Below are 21,400 nucleotides of genomic sequence, written 5' to 3' on the forward strand. Positions count from 1 at the left end.
GGTTTTGTTGGGATATTCTTGCGTAAAGAAAAGCACCCATTTTCTGACACTTAACACCTCTCGCTGAACATGCATGTATGTGTGTGTGTAGTTACAAAACCCTGGGGGGAACGGAGGTGAAATGTAGACGCTTTGGGCATGAATGCAATTCTGTACTCTTTGCCACATCTACTGCGCAGTGTAAGGAGAGAAGCAAACGTTCAGCGGAAAAAAGAAACAAGGGAAAAGGCCCACCACCAAGCTGGACTGAAAAATCAAAGGAGGCATCAGACACAAAACCGGAGCCTTGTGAAGGCCTTAATTGCCAGAGGAATAACACTGGCTGAAATGTTATTACAAGCCTGGTGTTGATTTAAGACCCCGGTTATTATGGGCCAGCCTGGGTGGAGGTCTGAGTCTCTGACCCCCCCGGTGCATTCATTTAATGTCAGCATGCATTTAAACTGAAAGAACCATGAGACCTTGGTCATTCCTTATTCTTCTGCACTAAATGAGAGGGGACCATCAATTTGCCACCCCTGTCATGAGACTAACCGCCGTGCCACCATCGTCATGCCAACAGTTGCTGATTATGACATCACACAAATAGCAGTGACACCGATGGGACCAGTGTCCCAATACGTAAAAGAGAGGCTGCTTTGTCCAAATACATCCTTTTTCACAAGTTTGTCATGTCAATGGCCATTTAACTTTCTTAAAGGTGCAGTGCATTTGCACTAAATGCTACTTATTTTATCTTGTTAACCTGCTATAATCGGTCAATTTCCCTCACAGAATAAACAAAGAATGGCTGAATGCACAGTTCAACAACAACGATAACAAAAAAAAATGCATGCATAATAATTATAAAATAATTAGCAAAATGTCTCAAATAGTTGTAGCCAGGGGCAAAAGAACAGTCTGAAAAGCACCATATCTGTCTGGCTCATGAATATTAATTGCCTCATGTAATATTTGTTGAGTAGTAAATGTGCAATAGCAATTTTTGGAGTATGGCTATTTTGTTGAGAGTTCTTCATAGCATTGAGGTTTGTTTGGACATAAAAGAATTCTTAAAGGTGCAGTGCGTACATTTTCAATAGTATGCTGCAGGCTAAAACCTGAAAAAGAATTCGTATTTTAGCATTTCCGGTTTCAACGTCCTTGAGTTAGTGGGTTTTTTGGTTAAATGTCTGAAATAAAGTTTGTGGTTAACATAAGCTCAATATATTTTCATGTTTTATTCTATTACATAAAATACATCAGTGATACCCCTTGTGTTTTTTTTAAAGTTTTTACTTGTCTTGAAAAAGTTGCTAACAAGAGGTTAAATGGGACTACATAGGTTATCTGGAATGATAAACATCATCATGACAAATAAGTACACTCATCTACTCACTAGTCCGCATTTACAGGCTCATGAAACTATTCTAACTCAAACTATCAGGGAAAATGTTGTCTAAATAAAGACTGAAAGAGTTGTCAGAAGCTTACTGGTGACGATGTTGAAGTCATGTGACCATAGTGTTATTCCTTTTATAGCTTACATTTAGCTATTTACAAAATTCGTAAAGGTTGTGTTAATTTGTAAAGATTATCATGATGAAACAAACTTTTGTTGGTCAGAGATCTTATTTTCAGCAATAATCCAAAAACCAACGAAAAAAACTTTTTTTGTTGAGGTAACAAGCGTGATGCTAACTTCCAGGTTGGCCTACAAATACGTAATCACTGCAGCGCTCTATTGTGAATCAATAAGTAAGTATATTCCCTCAAAAAGTGTAAAAACTGTGACAACAATATTGATTTACACAATAGTGTAAGTTGGGGGCAGGACTATCTGGCTTTCTGACCAATTGCAGACAAGGAAACCTTATTCTATGGAGAAAATAAGGACCAGAGGAAGGGGTAAAAGAGAATAGAGGGAGGGGTATTGCGGTACAGGAGCGGTGTGACGGTGGTGACACTCTGCAAATCGTTTTAGACAGGGCAGGGCTCGGCTGAGCTGCAGCAGTGTGACGTGGGCTGATGCACCATGCCTGCCTGCGTTACTCTCGCCAGCATGGCTGCATCTGTGCACTCTTTACCGCAATGCATCCAGCAGCCAATCACTTCTTCCACTCTAATTAACAGCCATGTAAATCCACACCCAGGCCGGCCAGGCACGCAACGACAGCACGCACAGGAGGGGTGCAGGAGAGGTCGAGGGATGGGGGCAGGGTGCCGTCCCAACAAAAACGGCATCTAATCCGAACCTGCGATTGTATCAGGGCGAGACCTTGACCCTACGGCCCCCCGCCTCTTCCCGTTCTCCTCCCTCGGAAGAGTCTCTCACATTCAGTGTGCCACCAGCTCCAGCCTTCAGCTCCCATCATGCTCATTGCTCCCGAGAAGGTCAGTGGGGTGGCGTCTGATTGGTCGAGATTCAGATATCCATGGCATATGGGAAGCATGACACACCTGAAGTGACATGGCACGTCCTCTCGGCAGACACTGGGGCAGGAGGGATAAACAGATGAATGCATAAAAAGAGAGACGAACAGAACACACCCATCAGCCCCAATTGCACGTCACCCACTGTTGGGCGGAAACACAGCTGGCCAAGTCATGGTAAGTTGAAGAAACGTTGTCTCAACGCATCTTACCACACCTTCACTCCTCACACAGAACTTATGTGCCACATGTCAACTCTCTGGAGGCTTAAGCCCCTCTGAATGCTTCGGTGTGTGTGTGTGTGTGTGTGCCAGTTGAGGGGTGAGGGAGGAGAATGGAAAACACTTTTGAACAGAAGCTTGAGAAAGCCCGTTTGTTTTATATTTAAACTAAGCTTTCCACTACTGTTTAAAAGTTTTGGGACATAAAGATTTAAATTTTTTCGAAGAAATTAATACTTTTATTGCAAGGATGCATTAGATTGATCAAAAGTTTTCCAAACAATTATATTTTAAATAAATGTTGTTCTTTTGACCTTTCTATTAATCAAAAAATCCTGCAAAAAAATTAAAATAAAAAAAAATCAAAATTTTCACAAAAATATTAAGCAGCAACACTGATAAACTCTTCCACATTGATATTAAAAAAATAATAAATAAAGTTTCTAACATTTTAAAATATATTAAAATAAAAAAAGTCATTTTAAATTATAATACATTTTGACAATATTACTGTTTTTACTGTACAGTATCTTAATTAAATACATTCTTAAATTTGATCAAATAAATACAGCCTTGGTGAGCATGAGAGACTTCTTTCAAAAACATGTTTGTCAAATGTTTGAATGGTAGTGAATATGTATTTTAGAATTAATATATTTCATATATGATATATATTTTAGAACAATTTCAAGGAAATCAAATGCACAGGATCACAAATTTGCTTACATCAATTTAGTATACTAAAAATATTTTATATTTTATATCATTTATCATTTGCAATCTTAAAATGTTTAAGAGTTTATTTCCAGGTTTAAATTGAATTTTAAAAAGAAAAAGGAAAAGAAAGTAATTGATTACATCTGCTAAATGACTAAATGCAAATGTAATTAAAATGGCAGTTTTTTCTCATTATCTGGTCCAACAAGTGCTAATCATCCATGTAAACGCTTTCAATAATGTGGATTATTGAATGCCCCACTTTAAGAAGTTGTTTGAGAGAATATGGAAACACTGCAGCTAATGTGAAATTTATGGTGAGATTTCTGGGATACAGCACATAGTGCTGAATCGCTTTGACACATTCAGTCTATGGTCATTCAGTCCATGAAGCTGATGTCTTGTTTGTTGTGATGAGGTCTTGAATCCCATGGCAACTGATTTGTACACATGGTAGTTATTTCGGTAATAATGAATCATAACTTGCACTTGTACAGTCCCCTGTGCTTCAAGCCATGAACGGTTTTCTTTCATGCCTTCTCATGGATAGATTCAAAACTAAGGGATAGCATTACTCATAAAATCAGTCATTTAAGACCTCTTACTGGTTTATGGGCTTACCACTGAGCCAGCATTACCTGCAGTTTTTGAATGTGTGCTAAAATCAATATCAATCATATTTTAAGTCCAACATCAAACCACCTGCATATCAGTCTAAAATTATAAGAGAATGGGGTAAGTTGGGTCACATCTTTAATCTATCAAACAGTGCACATAAAAAAATTCAACATACATAGCTGCTATCATATATTGATTTAAGGCTAAACACTATGGAAGAAAATTAATAACAAATGTTTTTGAAACAAAAAAGCATGCTGAATTGCACTAACTGAAAAAAAGAATGCATTGCATTAACAGTGCTTGCATTTTAATGTCTTGTATTTTCAGGGATTGCATTTTAAGGTTCTGAAATTTAACATAGCTGTTTATTTAAGCTGTGAATATTTCAATTCAAAATATTTCACACACATTTCCATAATTAAAAATTGTATAATTCATATCCACCTTCCAGAATTCACTTCCCAAATCTTCAATCTGTTTAAAAATACGATCTATAATATTCGACCGGCAAATTTCGGTCCATTTTATTTCACATCCGGAGCTGCAGGAATAGCAGTAGAGCACCGATGCATGATCTCCAGCTGCTGTCAGTCGCTCACCAGCAGGTGGCGCAAGCGGCTGTTGATGAAGACCAAAGCAACCGGTGGATTAAGTCTTTCATTCACAAAAACTGATCTGCAGAAATGGAGCAAGCGGTAAATTCAAGTTATGATTATCAGGGCCAGTATCAATATGTGGAAAAGCTGATTATGTTTCCCCTGTGTAGACTAGCCTACATGTAAGCAGCTTTCTCTACCGCAAAGGAGGTTATAATACTATTTTACCCCACGCTGATGTACAGAACTAACATTACATCTGAGGAAGATATACATTGCTTTCTGTTGCTTAGTTTCCTTAACTTTGTATCATGGCTTGTGTGGCGCTGCATTTTCTTTCTAATCGCCTTCCTAGCGCCGTACAGTTAGTTTTAGGTTCGATATTCACCGTACATTCGCTTTCCCTTGCCACTGATTTACAGAGTCGACAGTCACAAAGATATCACTACCATTAGTAATTAGTTTAACAATATGCAACCACTTTATATTAACGTAAAAAAAATGGATATCCAAAACCGCCTATTGTTGGTGCAAATTTAAACCGGAGAAAGCTTTGACGTGTTATTGCACCCAAGGGACCGTCTGACAATTCCACTGACTGGGTTAAAGCGTCTAAATACACACTGTCAAACTGTAAATCTTTTATTACTCATAGTGATTTACTACAGGTGAGATTTTGCCAATAACTCCCTCCATATATGTACAGTACACAATTATTTTCTTTTAAAAAAGTTGTTTTTTTTCATGTTCCAACGTAGTACATAGATACAAGGCTGACTTACTACAGGTTAGATTTTGCCAATATCGCCCTTACGGTATGTACAGTATACACATTTCTTTTTTTTAAAACTACAGTAATTCACCAAAAGTTTTTTTTCATGTTCCAAATGTTGTAGCATGTTGCTAGATAAGCCGCTTTGGATAAAAGTGTCTACTAAATGAATAAATGTAAATGTAAAGACTGACTTCATGTGAAATTTTGCCAATATCTCCCTTACTGTATGTACTGTTCACAATTATTTAAAAAAAAACTGTAAGTCCCCAAAGGTTCCAATGGTTGTAGTATAAATATTGATCTACTGTATGTACAGTAAGGAAGATATTAGCAAAATTTTACCTATAAGTCAGTCTAGTTACTAGGAACGTACTACAACCTTTGGAACATTAAAAAAAAACCTTTAGGTGAATTACAGTAATTTCTTAAGAATAAGTATATACTGTACAGTAAGAAAGATATTAGCAAAATGTCAACTGTAGTAAGTCAGTCTGTTTAATAGGAACATACTACAACTTTTGGAACACGAAAAACCCATTTGTTTTCTTAAACAAATATTTGTGTACATACTTAGGGAAAGTATTGTCTAAGGCGAGTTATTGGCAATATATATTTAGTCAGTTTGCCCTCTAGGCATTTACTGTAAACATTGATTTGAATTAATTATTGGACGTTATCGTTTTTTTTGTGAGGTAAATTTGCAAATGACCTCTAAAGCAGTATCTGCGAATATGCAGCCAAAATCAAACCTAAAACTAACTTTACATGCTTGGTTTTCTATAGAAGAAAAAATGGTTTGTTGAAACTTTGTGGGTTGTGGGCTCACTGTACATAGTATATTTTATTCATTAGATGCCGAATTTGATCATTTATTATGACTGTCTTGAGGATAAACCACGTCTTCTTTATGTGAAATATGTTTAACATGCAGTTTTGCACGTTGCGTAACTTGCGTTCATATTCTGATTTCATCTGTCTGTATATATAGTTTGCATCATCAGTGAGGTGTATAATGAGTTTGGTCTTTTAATAGCTAACATTGTGTGAGCCCACTGAGCCGCGTAAAGTTTTTATTTTTATTTTTAGTAACAGATTTTTGACGGAAACAGCGTGAAACCTTAAGCAATCGTTCATATTCTACATATGCTTAACTTTAGTCTATATAGTTCGCATCATCAATAAAGTGTATTCCGAGATCTGAGGTCTCCACTGTATTTATCACTTCACTGTATATATCACTGTATTAGTTCACTTACAGGTCGTTGGGGAATCCTGGAGTGTGGCATATGAATGAAACCCCTGTATTACAGCAAAGCGTCACACAAGCCATGATACAAAGTTAAGGAAACTAAGCAAACCAAAAGCAATATATGTCTTCCTCAGATGTAATGTTAGTTCTGTACATCAGCATGGGGTAAAATAGTATTATAATCTCCTTTGCGGTAGAGAAAGCTGCTTACATGTAGGCTAGTCTACACAGGGGAAACACAATCAGCTTTTCCACATATTGATACTGGCCCTGATAATCATAACTTCAATTTATCGCTTGCTCCATTTCTGCAGATCAGTTTTTGTGAATGAAAGACTTAATCCACCGGTTGCTTTGGTCTTCATCAACAGCCGCTTGCGCCACCTGCTGGTGAGCGACTGACAGCAGCTGGAGATCATGCATCGGTGCTCTACTGCTATTCCTGCAGCTCCCGGATGTGAAAAGCCGAATTTTCTGCTAAATTTGAACCACCGTATTTGTGGAAGCGAATTTATATACAAATAAAATGGACCGAAATTTGCCGGTCGAATATTATAGATCGTATTTTTAAACAGATTGAATATTTGGGAAGTGAATTCTGGAAGGTGAATATGAATTATTGAATTTTTTATTATGAAAATGTGTGTGAAATATTTTGAATTGAAATATTCACAGCTTAAATAAACAACTATGTTAAATTTCAGGACCTAAAAATGCAAGCCCTGCAATACAAGGCATTAAAATGCAAGCACTGTTAATGCAATGCATTCTTTTTTCAGTTAGTGCAATTCAACATGCTTTTTGGTTTCAAAAACATTTGTCATTCATTTTCTTCCATAAAACACTACTAACAACTAACAACCAGGTATAAAAAATATATCTCATTATCATACATCATACGTTGAACTGCCAATGTATAAAAACATCAAAATTATGTTTTACTACATTCATATATTCTGAAAATTAAACTTTTTCCTGATTAATTTATGAAAATGCAAATCATGTGGAGCAAAATAAGGCTTTAGAATGGAATTGTGTAGGAACAAATAGCTTTTCGCCCTCATTTACGTTCATATTTTTGCTTAGAATGTAAATTGTTCACATAGCCTATTCCCTAATGACCCAATTTACTCCCTGACATGACGCAGCTTACTCTAAACCTTGGGAGTTTTTGATCACATTTCTACTGGTTTTTGGTACATTTCTACAGTAAAACTTGACACGGTTTACCCACTCTCCCCTATTATGAAGGGGGGAAAAAGACAGCACCCAGGCAGAAAGTGTGAAGTTAATGCAAAGAGGAAGCCACAGTCATACAGAATGACAGCACCAGCCCTTGCAGTGGAAAACCTGTTCCTGCGCTTTAGATCAAACCAAATCCATCATTTTTTTCACAAGAAGAGCGCACAGCATCCGCTCACCCCCCTGCTATGACACACCAGCCACCAGGCAGCTCTATCAGCCCCTGATGTGGACAGACAGCCACAGAAAAAGGCCCTGAAAACACCCCTAGCACACTGTCACTTCTCCCAGCCTCATGTGTTCAACTAGAGCGATATGACGCCTTCTGTCCCTTTCTGCTCTCCTTCTCTGCTTGTTTTCACTTTTTCCTTTTCCCTTCACTCAGGCTTCTGGGGTCAACTAGCTCTGCTTTTGCTTCAGGTTTTATTGTATTGATCGAGCCGCCAGTGAACAATGACTGAAGTAAGTGGAGTGTAACTATGTTGGTCTAAAAGATGATGATTTAATGTTTAAAGTGTTCTTGTCAATGAAAAACATTTGGGTCATTCTACAAAACGAATGCGTTTTGAGTGCCTCATTTGCATATGTGAATTTAACAAAGAATATGTCAACTACTGCTGTGTGTGAATAAGTTGATCTAAACTACAAAAGGTAGCAGTTTAACAGAATGTCCCATTTGTGAGTGTGCTTTTGTGCTGATGTTTAATTTATTTTTTGACACAAGGGCTCCTCCTAACACAGGACTCCTACACTTTGCAGTTCAAACACCAAGTCATGTAAAACAACAGCCGCTTGCGCCACCTGCTGGTGAGCGACTGACAGCAGCTGGAGATCATGCATTGGTGCTCTACTGCTATTCCTGCAGCTCCCGGATGTGAAAAGCCGAATTTTCTGCTAAATTTGAACCACCGTATTTGTGGAAGCGAATTTGTAAAGTGAAATAAAATGGACCGAAATTTGCCGGTCGAATATTATAGATCGTATTTTTAAACAGATTGAATATTTGGGAAGTGAATTCTGGAAGGTGAATATGAATTATTGAATTTTTTATTATGAAAATGTGTGTGAAATATTTTGAATTGAAATATTCACAGCTTAAATAAACAACTATGTTAAATTTCAGGACCTAAAAATGCAAGCCCTGCAATACAAGGCATTAAAATGCAAGCACTGTTAATGCAATGCATTCTTTTTTCAGTTAGTGCAATTCAACATGCTTTTTGGTTTCAAAAACATTTGTCATTCATTTTCTTCCATAAAACACTACTAACAACTAACAACCAGGTATAAAAAATATATCTCATTATCATACATCATACGTTGAACTGCCAATGTATAAAAACATCAAAATTATGTTTTACTACATTCATATATTCTGAAAATTAAACTTTTTCCTGATTAATTTATGAAAATGCAAATCATGTGGAGCAAAATAAGGCTTTAGAATGGAATTGTGTAGGAACAAATAGCTTTTCGCCCTCATTTACGTTCATATTTTTGCTTAGAATGTAAATTGTTCACATAGCCTATTCCCTAATGACCCAATTTACTCCCTGACATGACGCAGCTTACTCTAAACCTTGGGAGTTTTTGATCACATTTCTACTGGTTTTTGGTACATTTCTACAGTAAAACTTGACACGGTTTACCCACTCTCCCCTATTATGAAGGGGGGAAAAAGACAGCACCCAGGCAGAAAGTGTGAAGTTAATGCAAAGAGGAAGCCACAGTCATACAGAATGACAGCACCAGCCCTTGCAGTGGAAAACCTGTTCCTGCGCTTTAGATCAAACCAAATCCATCATTTTTTTCACAAGAAGAGCGCACAGCATCCGCTCACCCCCCTGCTATGACACACCAGCCACCAGGCAGCTCTATCAGCCCCTGATGTGGACAGACAGCCACAGAAAAAGGCCCTGAAAACACCCCTAGCACACTGTCACTTCTCCCAGCCTCATGTGTTCAACTAGAGCGATATGACGCCTTCTGTCCCTTTCTGCTCTCCTTCTCTGCTTGTTTTCACTTTTTCCTTTTCCCTTCACTCAGGCTTCTGGGGTCAACTAGCTCTGCTTTTGCTTCAGGTTTTATTGTATTGATCGAGCCGCCAGTGAACAATGACTGAAGTAAGTGGAGTGTAACTATGTTGGTCTAAAAGATGATGATTTAATGTTTAAAGTGTTCTTGTCAATGAAAAACATTTGGGTCATTCTACAAAACGAATGCGTTTTGAGTGCCTCATTTGCATATGTGAATTTAACAAAGAATATGTCAACTACTGCTGTGTGTGAATAAGTTGATCTAAACTACAAAAGGTAGCAGTTTAACAGAATGTCCCATTTGTGAGTGTGCTTTTGTGCTGATGTTTAATTTATTTTTTGGCACAAGGGCTCCTCCTAACACAGGACTCCTACACTTTGCAGTTCAAACACCAAGTCATGTAAAACAACACAAAACAAAACATTAGGTTTCAACACACAAATGCTAGTTTTAAAACCCCACAGAGCGAGGTACAGGTGAATAAAAAAATGTTTTAAGCAAATTGTCACATTAAATAAAGTGAGTGTAAAAATGTTGTGCAGCCTACAACCAAAACAGATTCATCACTGACGGCATGAAAAAAATACTCTCTTCAGCACATTTTGGGGCACATGGCATAAAGTGTGTTAAAACAGAAAACTATGCTTGGAAATGCTTGAAAGTGGTATTGGATCACTGGCTTCCATTATTACCGTGACTTGCAGAAGTGGCACAAGCAGTTGAAATAAGGTACTTCAATTCTTTCACAAACTCTCTCTCTCTCTTTTTCTTTAGCTTCAGAGGTAATAACATTGTTGGAGACAGATAGAGAAAACCAGGCTACAAAACTCTAAACGAAAGTGTAACAGCATTATCAAAGCACAATCCCACAGAGCAAAGAAAGAGAAAAAAAACTGTCATGCGTCACGCGTAATCATTTTCAAACGGAACACAAAATTGTTCTCATCTTTTTCCCGAAGCTCTGAATGAATGTCACCTAAAATGCCGCAAAAAATCACGAAGTGCAAAAACTAAAGGCCAATTATGAACAATTACGTCTTTTCATTTCCAAGCTGATTGGTTTTCAGACAGGTCTGGTCTAGCTCAAAAGAGACAGCATGTCTGCATCCAGTTAGCAGGGCACATGGCAGCGCCGGATCCCTCGCAGTGACGGAAACGGAGCTGTCGGCCATAAATCACGTTATGGTCATATTGGGAGGAAATGACAATGTGGCGGGAAAAACAACCATTTGGCATGACCCACATTAGAGATCAAATAAATAAAATCATCAGCATGTTGCATATTATCTAGCATAAGACTGCTAAAAATAGATTGCAGAAAATCAAGCAAAAAGCTCTGTAAAAAGGCCTAATATGATTTTTTCTTTCTTCTGAAATTCTGAATTTGCAATACAAAGGAATAATATGATAAATCAAAACAACCTGAACTGTTTTCTGGAGAAACAGGGGCTTTAGAAAGACCCTGACGATCAAAATTCACTCTTCGGGCTGACATTCTCTATAATCTCATACACCTGACAAAAGAATCCACACTTTTTTTTGTGCTGTCAGGTTGCTCATTATGGGGTATGACAGGGGCAACTGGTCCAGATTGGGCCGTTTGGACCTCAGAGAATGTGTGTGGGTGTCTGGTTAAAGTCACAGCCATCTGGGAATAATCTCAGGTGTGCAATGCAATGTGTTTGTGTCAAACAGTGAACCATTTTAATCACATAATGATAATGGATTTGATTAACAGGAGCCATTAGAACATGTATAGCATTGTAGCATGTACATTTATTTGCATAATCTGGTGATTATCCTGTATCTTGTGTTATTAAATATGGGCATGAATTTCATAATACTGGCAGCAACAGGGGAAGTAAAAATGTTTAGTAAGTGCATTTGCATTTAAGTGCAACTGCATTTCATGAAAGTATTCATCTCACGTAGCCAGACTATTGACTATGGCAAAAGTGTGGTCCAAATTACAGTTTATTCTGACCAACAATTGCCCACTTAGACAGATAAACAAATGTGCTAATTTTATCAAATCAGTATCTTGTAAACACAAACTTATTTTAAGGACTGAAAAAAATATATATCAGGGGCTGGGGGCTGTAACAGGCTGATGGGTCCTTGGGAAATTTCAATGTGTAAAAAAAATAAAAAATAAAAAAGACTACATCTTTTAATTAATTAAATTAAATTAATAATAATATCTATCTATCTATCTATCTATCTATCTATCTATCATATCAGGGGCTGGGGGCTGGGGGCTGTAACAGGCTGATGGGTCCTTGGGAAATTTCAATGTGTAAAAATAAAAAAAAAAGACTACATCTTTTAATTAATTAAATTAAAATAATAATAATATCTATCTATCTATCTATCTATCTATCTGTCTGTCCTTGCTTTAGTACAATGACATAAATGTAAAGCATTAAAGTAATTAATAATCTCTTTATAATGTTACACTTACGATTTTGCTTACACAATATAAAACAAAAGTCTTAAAATATATAGACTTTCAAGAAGAGAGTCCTTCACAAGGATATCATCATATTTGGTGATTGTAAGTAACAAAACTTTCGAAAATCCCCACGTAATTCAGAGTATTTTAAAGTGCTGAGCTGTCTGAGTTGGGGGTTTTTTTCAGGCACTTTTTCAATTACTTTGACTTTACTATAGAGGCACTACAGCTCTTATATGTGGCCACAGTACGGCTGCTATAAAGTAAACACACCAGTCAACCCAGATTTGAATCTGTGAGTTCAGATCATCACTACAATTAATCAGCAGCACCGCAGCGTCGCTCAGCTCTCTGTGTTCAGTCTGTAAACACACTCCCTTACGGTCTCATGTGCGGCATGTAGTGTGATGACATAAACACACACGGTAGCCGGCCTAGCACCATCAAACAGGGGGAAAGAGCCACAGGACACAGAGCAACAAAAAAAAAAGAAATAGGTCAGGCACCCCTCTCACGCTGGCAATCATAACAAGAGGCCTTCCACGGTCTCTCAGCCACGCAGCATCTGTCTGTCTCCGGCCGCCTCTCCGCAAATGTAGACGTTACAACTAAACTACAGTTCCAATTCACCTGCCTGTTTGATGCTCCGCTCTCACACATGACAACACATTGATTTTACTTCTGCCGCCGCGCCGACGTCCACCTGAAGAAATCCATTAGGCCGACACTTCTCGTTTCCAGTGACTGACAGGGTGACAGGCCAATGCTTTCCACCCGTGTACGTTTGACGGACAGCTCGACACTTAAACAAGCCCTCAAGTTGCTATAATAGTTTAAAACACTTTCAATTACCTGAGTCAAACAAATTCAGCCGGTCGAGCGCTTGGCTGCATCTCTGCAGGCCATTCAGAACCTGAATGCACAGATATAAAGGGGAGTGTGGGGCCGTACCCACCAGCAGCAGCTATATTTACCACATAAAATGCGTATCATATACTGTGAAATGTTGTTTTACATTTTTATACTCTTCCCAGTAGCTTACATTCGTTCTGTGTTGAATATTGTGAGGACTTTATTGATTTAGGATTGTTGTTGTACCCGTATTTGGCTCTGTATTATTCTTTAAAACAATCAAACCATCATACTTAAATGCAAAAGAGACTGCTTTTGCAGTCTAGGCCAGAGCGAGAGGGAGAGAATTGCTTACATTACACCAAAGCAGTGCAAAAATTAAGGTCAGAGACATAAACAGCTCATAATAGTAATGCCACCAAATAATGATGTGCTGCATAATTTAGCCAACAACAAACGATTCCTCTCAAGGAGGCACTTCATATTTTTCTGTTTTCTGTCATTTTATTCCTAAACAAAACTGTGAATGTCCTTAATGACCAAGGTCATCTCCCTGTAGGGATACCAGAGACAGGTTTTTAAGCTGGGTTGCTGGGCTTTCCTGTGTATTTTTATCTTGGCAGAATCGGTGAAAACGCAGCCTTGTCATAATCATTTAGCCAACAGCTAGCATACTAATAAAACCCTGCAAGGAAATGAATTAAAATAAGTACTTGATTAAGGGGGCGCGCATAGCTTAGGGTTTTTATATTTGGATGTGCGAATATTCATGGCTTTGATGGCCGTCCTCTATTTCTTTGACAAAAAGGGTCACCGTTGACAGTCTTAATGTTTTTTTTAACACAATATTTTAGTTTTTACTATATTTTTGATCAAATAAATGCAGTCTTGATGAGTATAAGAGACTTCTTTCAAAAACATCATACCAACTGTTGAAGGTTAGTGTATAAAAAATGTATATATATATTTGTAATACATGTACCACAAGGGAGCAGAATATGTGATTTTTCCTGGATCGATTTTTAATAGTAAATTAACAAAGTTTGCTTTGGATATTCAGGAAAGATATTAAAATAAGTACTTATTAAGAGGACGTGCGTAGCTGAAGGTTTTTATATTTGGATGTGCAAATATTTATGGTTATGATGACCATCTTGGTTTTTTTTTGACAAAAAGTGTCACCGCCAACTGTCTTAATGTTGTGTATTTGTTTTATTTTAGACAATCTCTCAGAAATAGATTTAAATACAAAAAAAGTTCAAGAAAAGCAACAGTGTAATGGGATGTGGAAAATTTCTTCAAAAACTTTCAGAGGAACTCGCAGTCTTATACAAACTACAAAGTGCAAAAAATATGTTTTTCTTGAACGAAACCATTAGTTGATGCCGTCTACACAATTATACTGAAAATATATTTGCGCTGGACCTAAACAAACTGAATTCCGAAGCATTTTCCCAAAAAGATCAAACTAATATATATATACTAAACAGTAAGTCAGTGACAGTTAAGATGTTAATAATAATCATAAAATGTTCCACAAAAATATTAAGCAGCACTGTTTTCAACAGTGATAATAATAAATAGTTTCTTGAGCACCAAATGACACTGAAAACTGGCTGCTGAAGATTCAGCTTTGCAACCACAGAAGTAAATCACAAGTTAATTAAAATAGGAAATAGTTATTTTAAATTATGAAAATATTTCACAATATTACTGTTTTTGTATTTTCATCAAATATATGCAGCCAATACACACACACACACACATTTATATATATGAAAACTATAGCCGAGCATGTACCCACAAACACACAATGGAGCTAAATATGGTGATATTTTGTTGTGCCTGGACAGATTTTTTAAATAGTGAATTCATAAAGTTTGCTTCTGATATTGTGAGAAAAATAGCCAAAATAAGACTAAGGCACAAAGCATCAATAATTTGGATAATTACAGCTCCAGTGATAAACAGAGAAGTACTTTAACGCTGGTTTCTGTGTAACACCAACTGGCATCAGTATGCAGAGTGATAGTGTCATTTTCTTCTCGGCTTGGTCAATACTGCGGGCGCCACACACACACACACTCAGGGCAAGGTAGAGTAATGTGACTCGCTCACTCCAAGACCGTGTGGGTCACATCCTACAACAACATTGATTTTCCTGATGAGGATCTCGTCTCTGTTTAACCCGGCCATGTCAACTCGCCCCAGAACATATCCACACCAGCACTGCCATTGATTCCTGCTCCCTGACTCCTTAGCGTTTAGGAGTTACATTTTGTTTGGGTGGGCCTTTTACATTTGGACGTCTCTCGCGTGCTGGCTTCAAGCACGTCACCGCTGGCCAAATCACTTGTCTGGGACTGTCGGATGAATTTCCAAATTCATCTCTCGTGAGATTTTAATACATTTCCCTGCTTGTTAAATCACACATATTATTTATGCTTTGAGCCAAGTGAGCGTTTGGAAAATGAAAATGAAATTAACTCATGTAAATTCTCATATCAAACATCAATCAATGAGCATTCGCTCGCAAGAGGATTTATTATTCAACTAAATTAAATGTTTTATGTGGTGTGATGACATTGAAAAATGTAAAATGTATAAAACTGAAAAATTGCATTAAGGAAACTATCCCTGCAGAATCACAGCCAGCCGGCCGTCCCCTCGAGTCCAGATTTTGACAGAATCCAGATAAAAACTGCACCCTCTGCTGTTGGGTATATTGCAACTTCACTCCATTCTCCTACAATAAATATGAAGATTACAGATTTAATTACAGACATGGTTTCAGATCATCTCTAAATCACAGATTTTTTTTAATTGTTTTTTATTACTATTATTTTTATTTTTTTCTTCTGCATTTTTCAAATTCAATAATGGATTGTTTTATGAAAAATTATGAGGTCAGTCGCTTCAATGTGACCTTGCTTTATAATACTGTGATAACACAGGACACCAGATGAAAAAAAAGGAATAATTATAAATTCCTTCCCCTAAATCTGTCTCTGGATTAAGAGATGAATGAGGAGGAATAATTATGCTTTAATTATTCACGTTTCTCCAAGGCATTTTTCAGACATCCTAAAGCACAAGCTCTTCTGTACAAAAGCATATTGATGCTGATAACATTCTTCAAAATCTTTAAAAAAAAACATCAGGCTGATCAAGTTTTTTTTTTAAAGCAAGAAAATGCTTTGCTTGTGTCTTCACAATCTTTCTCCCTTCCCCTCTCTCCAGTTCTTGTTCACTATACCTCGACCATTTTTTACAGCCCCAGACATTCCCCTTAAATACTACCATATGCAAATCATGTGCATGCAATTTGCATATTTAAGTATTTAACTCCGCATATTTATTGGATTTGGAAGCCTGGCTGATCATTGATTTATCCGCCCCTGGCAATCATATTTCCATATTTGTACGATTTTAATGACGGTGATAATTCAAGGATGCACAGAGTATATGTTTTGAACGATATGTTTAATTATGTCCTCAAAGCATCATCACTTCGGCTAGCTGATGAAGAAGAAGGGAGAACTGAAGCAAAGAGAGAGAAGTTATCAGAAATATGAATCCCTGAAAAACAGCTGTTCCCGTCGCCCGCCTCAACTCCATTGAGAGGAAAGACAGCAGATAGAAAAGGGGAGATTGCTGTAATTGCTTTGCGGCCACAAGCTCCTAACCACGAAAAATTAAGGTCAAAAACTGAAATAATTTATAGCAATGAAGCTTCAAGATGAAAGCACGTTTGGAGAGATGGAGAGAGAAATGGAGAAAGAGAGCCTGCTAACCTTTGTACATAAACATGTGATTAAGTGTGACACACGACAAATTCAATCACCGTTTGAGAGAGAGGCAGAACCTGGCCCTCTTCTCTCCAATGGGGAAACTTTCTCTGCCACATCCCTTTATACAGGGTGTCACTATTTATAGGTTCCCCAACGGTAGGAGACATTGAACACACACACACACACACACACACACACACACAATGGCATTGAATAGCGTTCGGCCAGTTGGCTACATCAAGAAGTAGAGAAATGTGCCATATTGAATAAATTCTGTGAAGAGATCACATCGTCATTTTGTCAGTAACCAAGCTAATTCATTTGATTATTTTACTTGCACACATTTTGTTATGAAACATAGGAATAAAATGGATCTGATTTTCATATAACATTTACTCCTCATAAAAGTTTTCAATCACGTCGAATGCAAACATCCCTTTCTTTCCCTGGCTGTAATATTAAACAATATTTGGCAATTTAATGTATCTGATACATGTAATAAAATGCAATTAGATGTATGCAAATTTCTGAAACGTATGCATAATTAATGATATCTACATAAAATGTCACTCATTGGCTAGGTGTTCGCTCATTACACTAATTCATTTTAATAGATCCACATAGAGGGTGGGGCAAAAATCAGTCATAGTCCTTATAATGTCACTGTAGCCACCGATTTTACATTTCATTAAAACTCAAACCCCAATCAAAACAGAATATTTTTGAATATTTTGTCTAATTAAAAAGGCAAGAATGAGACTGAACAAAAATGACTGGAATATTATCAGATAATTATGTTTCATTAAAACACATATTACAAAATATTAGCAATAATATAAAAATACTAATATAGACAATGAATATAACTCTATATTATAACATGTAAAAACATAATTTTTAAGTATATATATATATATATATATATATATATATATATATATATATATATATAGACAAAGTATATATCTCTATATTATAACATATATAAACATATTTTTTATATATATATATATATATATATATATATATATATATATATATATATATATATACACTGTATAAAAATTATTTTTCAAAGTTTATTGGCATACATTTTATAAGTAAAGGTTATTTAGGTTCTTCTACATTTAATTTATTGTGTTAATTTAAAGAATGTGTTACAAAATTATTAACTACAACAGTCACATTATTATTATTTTTAAACGATTAACCACAATAGTGGCAAATAGATTTATTATTTATTTTAAACAATAATCCCATTTTAAGTCTGTTTTCCAGGGCAGTTTTTTCTCCTGCCCTTGCCATCTGTAGAGTTATCAGACCTAATGTTTACTTGCTTCTATTATTCCCCAACACATAACGATTTGAATAGGCCCTTGTGTGTTCCTAATCAGATCTGGCTGGTGTGTGTGTGTGTGTGTGTGTGTGTGTGTGTGTGCTGTAGGATGCTATCAAATGCCTTCTCAGGGTAAAACAGTAGCAGGTCTTTGCATATAAAGAACAGATATAGAATTTTTAAAAATGTAGAAATTATTATTTGGCTTTAATCCTGATGATAAAAAATAACAAATATTTAACAAGCTCAAAAAATTGTATGAAGTATGGAAATAAAGATTAAAATGTGCTTTAAAAAAAAGCTGTTTTAATTACTGCATTTGTTTTTGTAAAACACAAAAATGCAGAAATCACCGTTTCAGTTCACAAACTTCAAAAATTTATTTTAAAAACATCGGTAATAAACAGCAATGTGTGACCCATCTCCACACCATTTCACAGAGCTTTACACAAATACACAAATATGAACACAAGCGGAAGCACAGATGTTCCAAAGCAAGATAGCGACCAAATGTCAGTCTATTTCAAGATCACCTGGACAGTATTTGCAAAGAAAAAGGACAGCTGGCTAAAAGATGCAAGGCTTCAAGCTTCACACATCACACAGACACACCTCACAGATCTTGCACCCTCATTATCATCAGTGCTTGATAATTGCAGCTGTGCTGCTCTCACAGTTTAAGTCTTCTTTTAATTAAGGTGTTCTATAAGGGGAGTTCCTATTACATGTGCTTTGTCCTTGCCGTAATTGCCCTCCCGACACCCCATTCTCCTCTGTCTTTCTTTTTTTCCTCCTCCTCCTCTCACCTCAACTTGCAAGGTCCATGGACACAATGCCACGGGGCACCCCTGGGACCTCACCATCACCTAGCCTCAGCCTGACCCAAGGGATCCAATGTAAAAAAAAACACTGTGTGTGTAAATTATTTCTCCCGAGCTGTGCACCATCAACACTTGAGTTAATATGCTAAATGAGGAAAAAAATGAATAAATGAAGCCGATCAAACATCCTTTTTTAATTTTTGTTGAACCATCCGGGTGAAATTCTGGCACTGACATTCAAATCAAATTAGTGTACTTTGCCGATGACGCCATACACTGTTAAATCCATTCAAAGATCCAGCTCTTCTTTTTGCATGGAAAAGAAAGCTAACGCCATCTACTGTCCAAAACCACCCAAACAAGCCCACAGCACCAACATCTCTATCCAAGCCGCCTTAATTGGGAAATAATTGCAAATTTTAAAGAGGACAATTTCATCTCCTCGCCTTATCATTTATTTCAGTTTCTTGTTCTGTCCTGACACACAGAAAGAAGGGGGGAAAACTTCAATTAGCTGCATTCTTGAAAGATGTTCTTTGCCTTAATGTTTCCAGCAAAGAACTTAAATTCATGTAAATAACGAGTCTCAATTAAAAAAAAGGAAAGACAAGCCTTGGCCAATTATCCCGGCCCGCGGAGTCTCTTGGGTTGAGCGAGCAGTGGAACTCTGCTGGCTGAGTGCTACACATTAGCTCATTGGCTTTTGAACACACAATAAGCAGAAAGCCCTCAAGTCATTAGTAGGGAGCTCTCCATTTCCCTTCTTCACTGTTACTCTAAATGTGGCGGGCAGCATTTGAAACCGAACACACAGAGGACTGTGGCAATTAAATGTTTCTTTAAAAAAAAAAAATGATGATGAATAAGAGCCTTTAGTATATCTTTTTAGTACTGGGTGGCGTATTAAGAATAGTCAATATGTAGAATAGTCAAATCAAGTCACTGTGTTATCAAGTTGATTGATATTTGAAAATATATATTTAAAATGATATGAAATGAATCATTTAAAAAAAAGTGTAAATAAATTATAGCATTGAATACATTACTATTATTAATATTGTCGTTAATAATACAATAATTATAATGTATGTAGCAATTTAATAATCATTATCATCATATGTGATGATAATAATAATAATAATAATAATGTATTAATAATTTATCCAAGTAGTACTTCATTTAATAATTATACATTAATAAAGAATATGCCTGGGACCAAAAATAGCATAAAATCACATATGTGATACAGGAGGCTGAAAGGGGCGTATTTCTGAATTCATATTTAATATTTGTCTTTAACAAACTCAAGTCTATCAAAATACATGCACAAAGCTGAACGTAGTATGCATCTGCATCGAACACAAACTGTCTAGCGATAATACGTGTATACATTTTTTAAATGCAGCTTATTTATTGTATTGTATTGTGGTGGTGTCCTCTGTTTTTGTAAATGCAATGAGAGATCATGTATAACAAGTCAATTGCATAAATGATACAAAAAAGGGGGATATGTCAGCTTCAGCAGCGAACATGCATGTTCTTACTGTTTGCAATCAAATCAAAGTCTTGCATGCTTGTTTACTTCTGTTTCCAGATGAAGAGCAGAGTTAACGTTGTGGCAGCGTTATAAAATCTGCATCTTTCCGAGTTCATATTCGCAGCAATACACACTCTTCCCATTTTTCTTTTTCCATTCTCCTCTGCCGTACCCATTTCCTCTGCGTTTTATCTTTTACGCTGTTTATCTTGTGAATTCCCTCACATATTTCCTCCTCACCTCCTTGCATCTTTCTATCTCTATTCCCCGGTAGCCTCTGAAGTGAATGCACAAATTATATCCCTCCACCTTTTTACTCTGCACTAAATCTTTCCTTTTTTCCACTTTGCTGAGCTTGAATATTTCATACCCCCCATCAAATATGCATCCCATTAATTAAGTGAAATTACTCCCGACTGCCAAATATTCGCTGCCGATGACTGTCAACACAAGATGCACGGCTTTGAACTTCTAATGACACGGCCTCACTTTCAGCTGAGTTACAGCCTTCAGAAAGCATCCGCGGGCATGCGATCTACGCCCTTCCTCGATGCCAAAGCCAGGAATTAAGTACCGGTTTCTTTTTCCTCCGGCTTTTCAACAAGCCGCACAATGGATGACACACGCGCACTTGACAAGCAAGAACTTCCATTTTAATTATATACCTTTTCCTCATCTTTTAATTGCTGTTGTTAATCAGTCATTAACTTCTCCCACCCCCCTCCCAAGCACGCATCCTAA

At 36.8% G+C, this 21,400-nt stretch overlaps 1 protein-coding gene across 3 annotated transcripts in view; it reads right to left on the reverse strand.

Moving 5' to 3' along the window:
- The window catches only part of cndp2 (carnosine dipeptidase 2), a 51,884-nt gene that overhangs the window by 13,154 nt on the left and 17,330 nt on the right, over positions 1-21,400 (reverse strand). For 2 of the 3 annotated variants that reach the window (XM_016283383.1, XM_016283381.1), the window contains one exon: positions 15,752-15,920. The exons of the other annotated variant lie outside the window; for it this stretch is intronic. In XM_016283383.1, coding sequence (XP_016138869.1) covers positions 15,908-15,920 — 13 coding nt within the window. In that variant the 3' untranslated portion in view covers positions 15,752-15,907. Of the gene's footprint in view, positions 1-15,751; positions 15,921-21,400 lie in introns of those variants that run through there. 3 annotated transcript variants of the gene reach the window in all.

Source organism: Sinocyclocheilus grahami, unplaced genomic scaffold (assembly GCF_001515645.1).
Source record: "Sinocyclocheilus grahami isolate Dianchi unplaced genomic scaffold, SAMN03320097.WGS_v1.1 scaffold174.1, whole genome shotgun sequence".
NCBI classification, from domain to species: domain Eukaryota; kingdom Metazoa; phylum Chordata; class Actinopteri; order Cypriniformes; family Cyprinidae; genus Sinocyclocheilus; species Sinocyclocheilus grahami.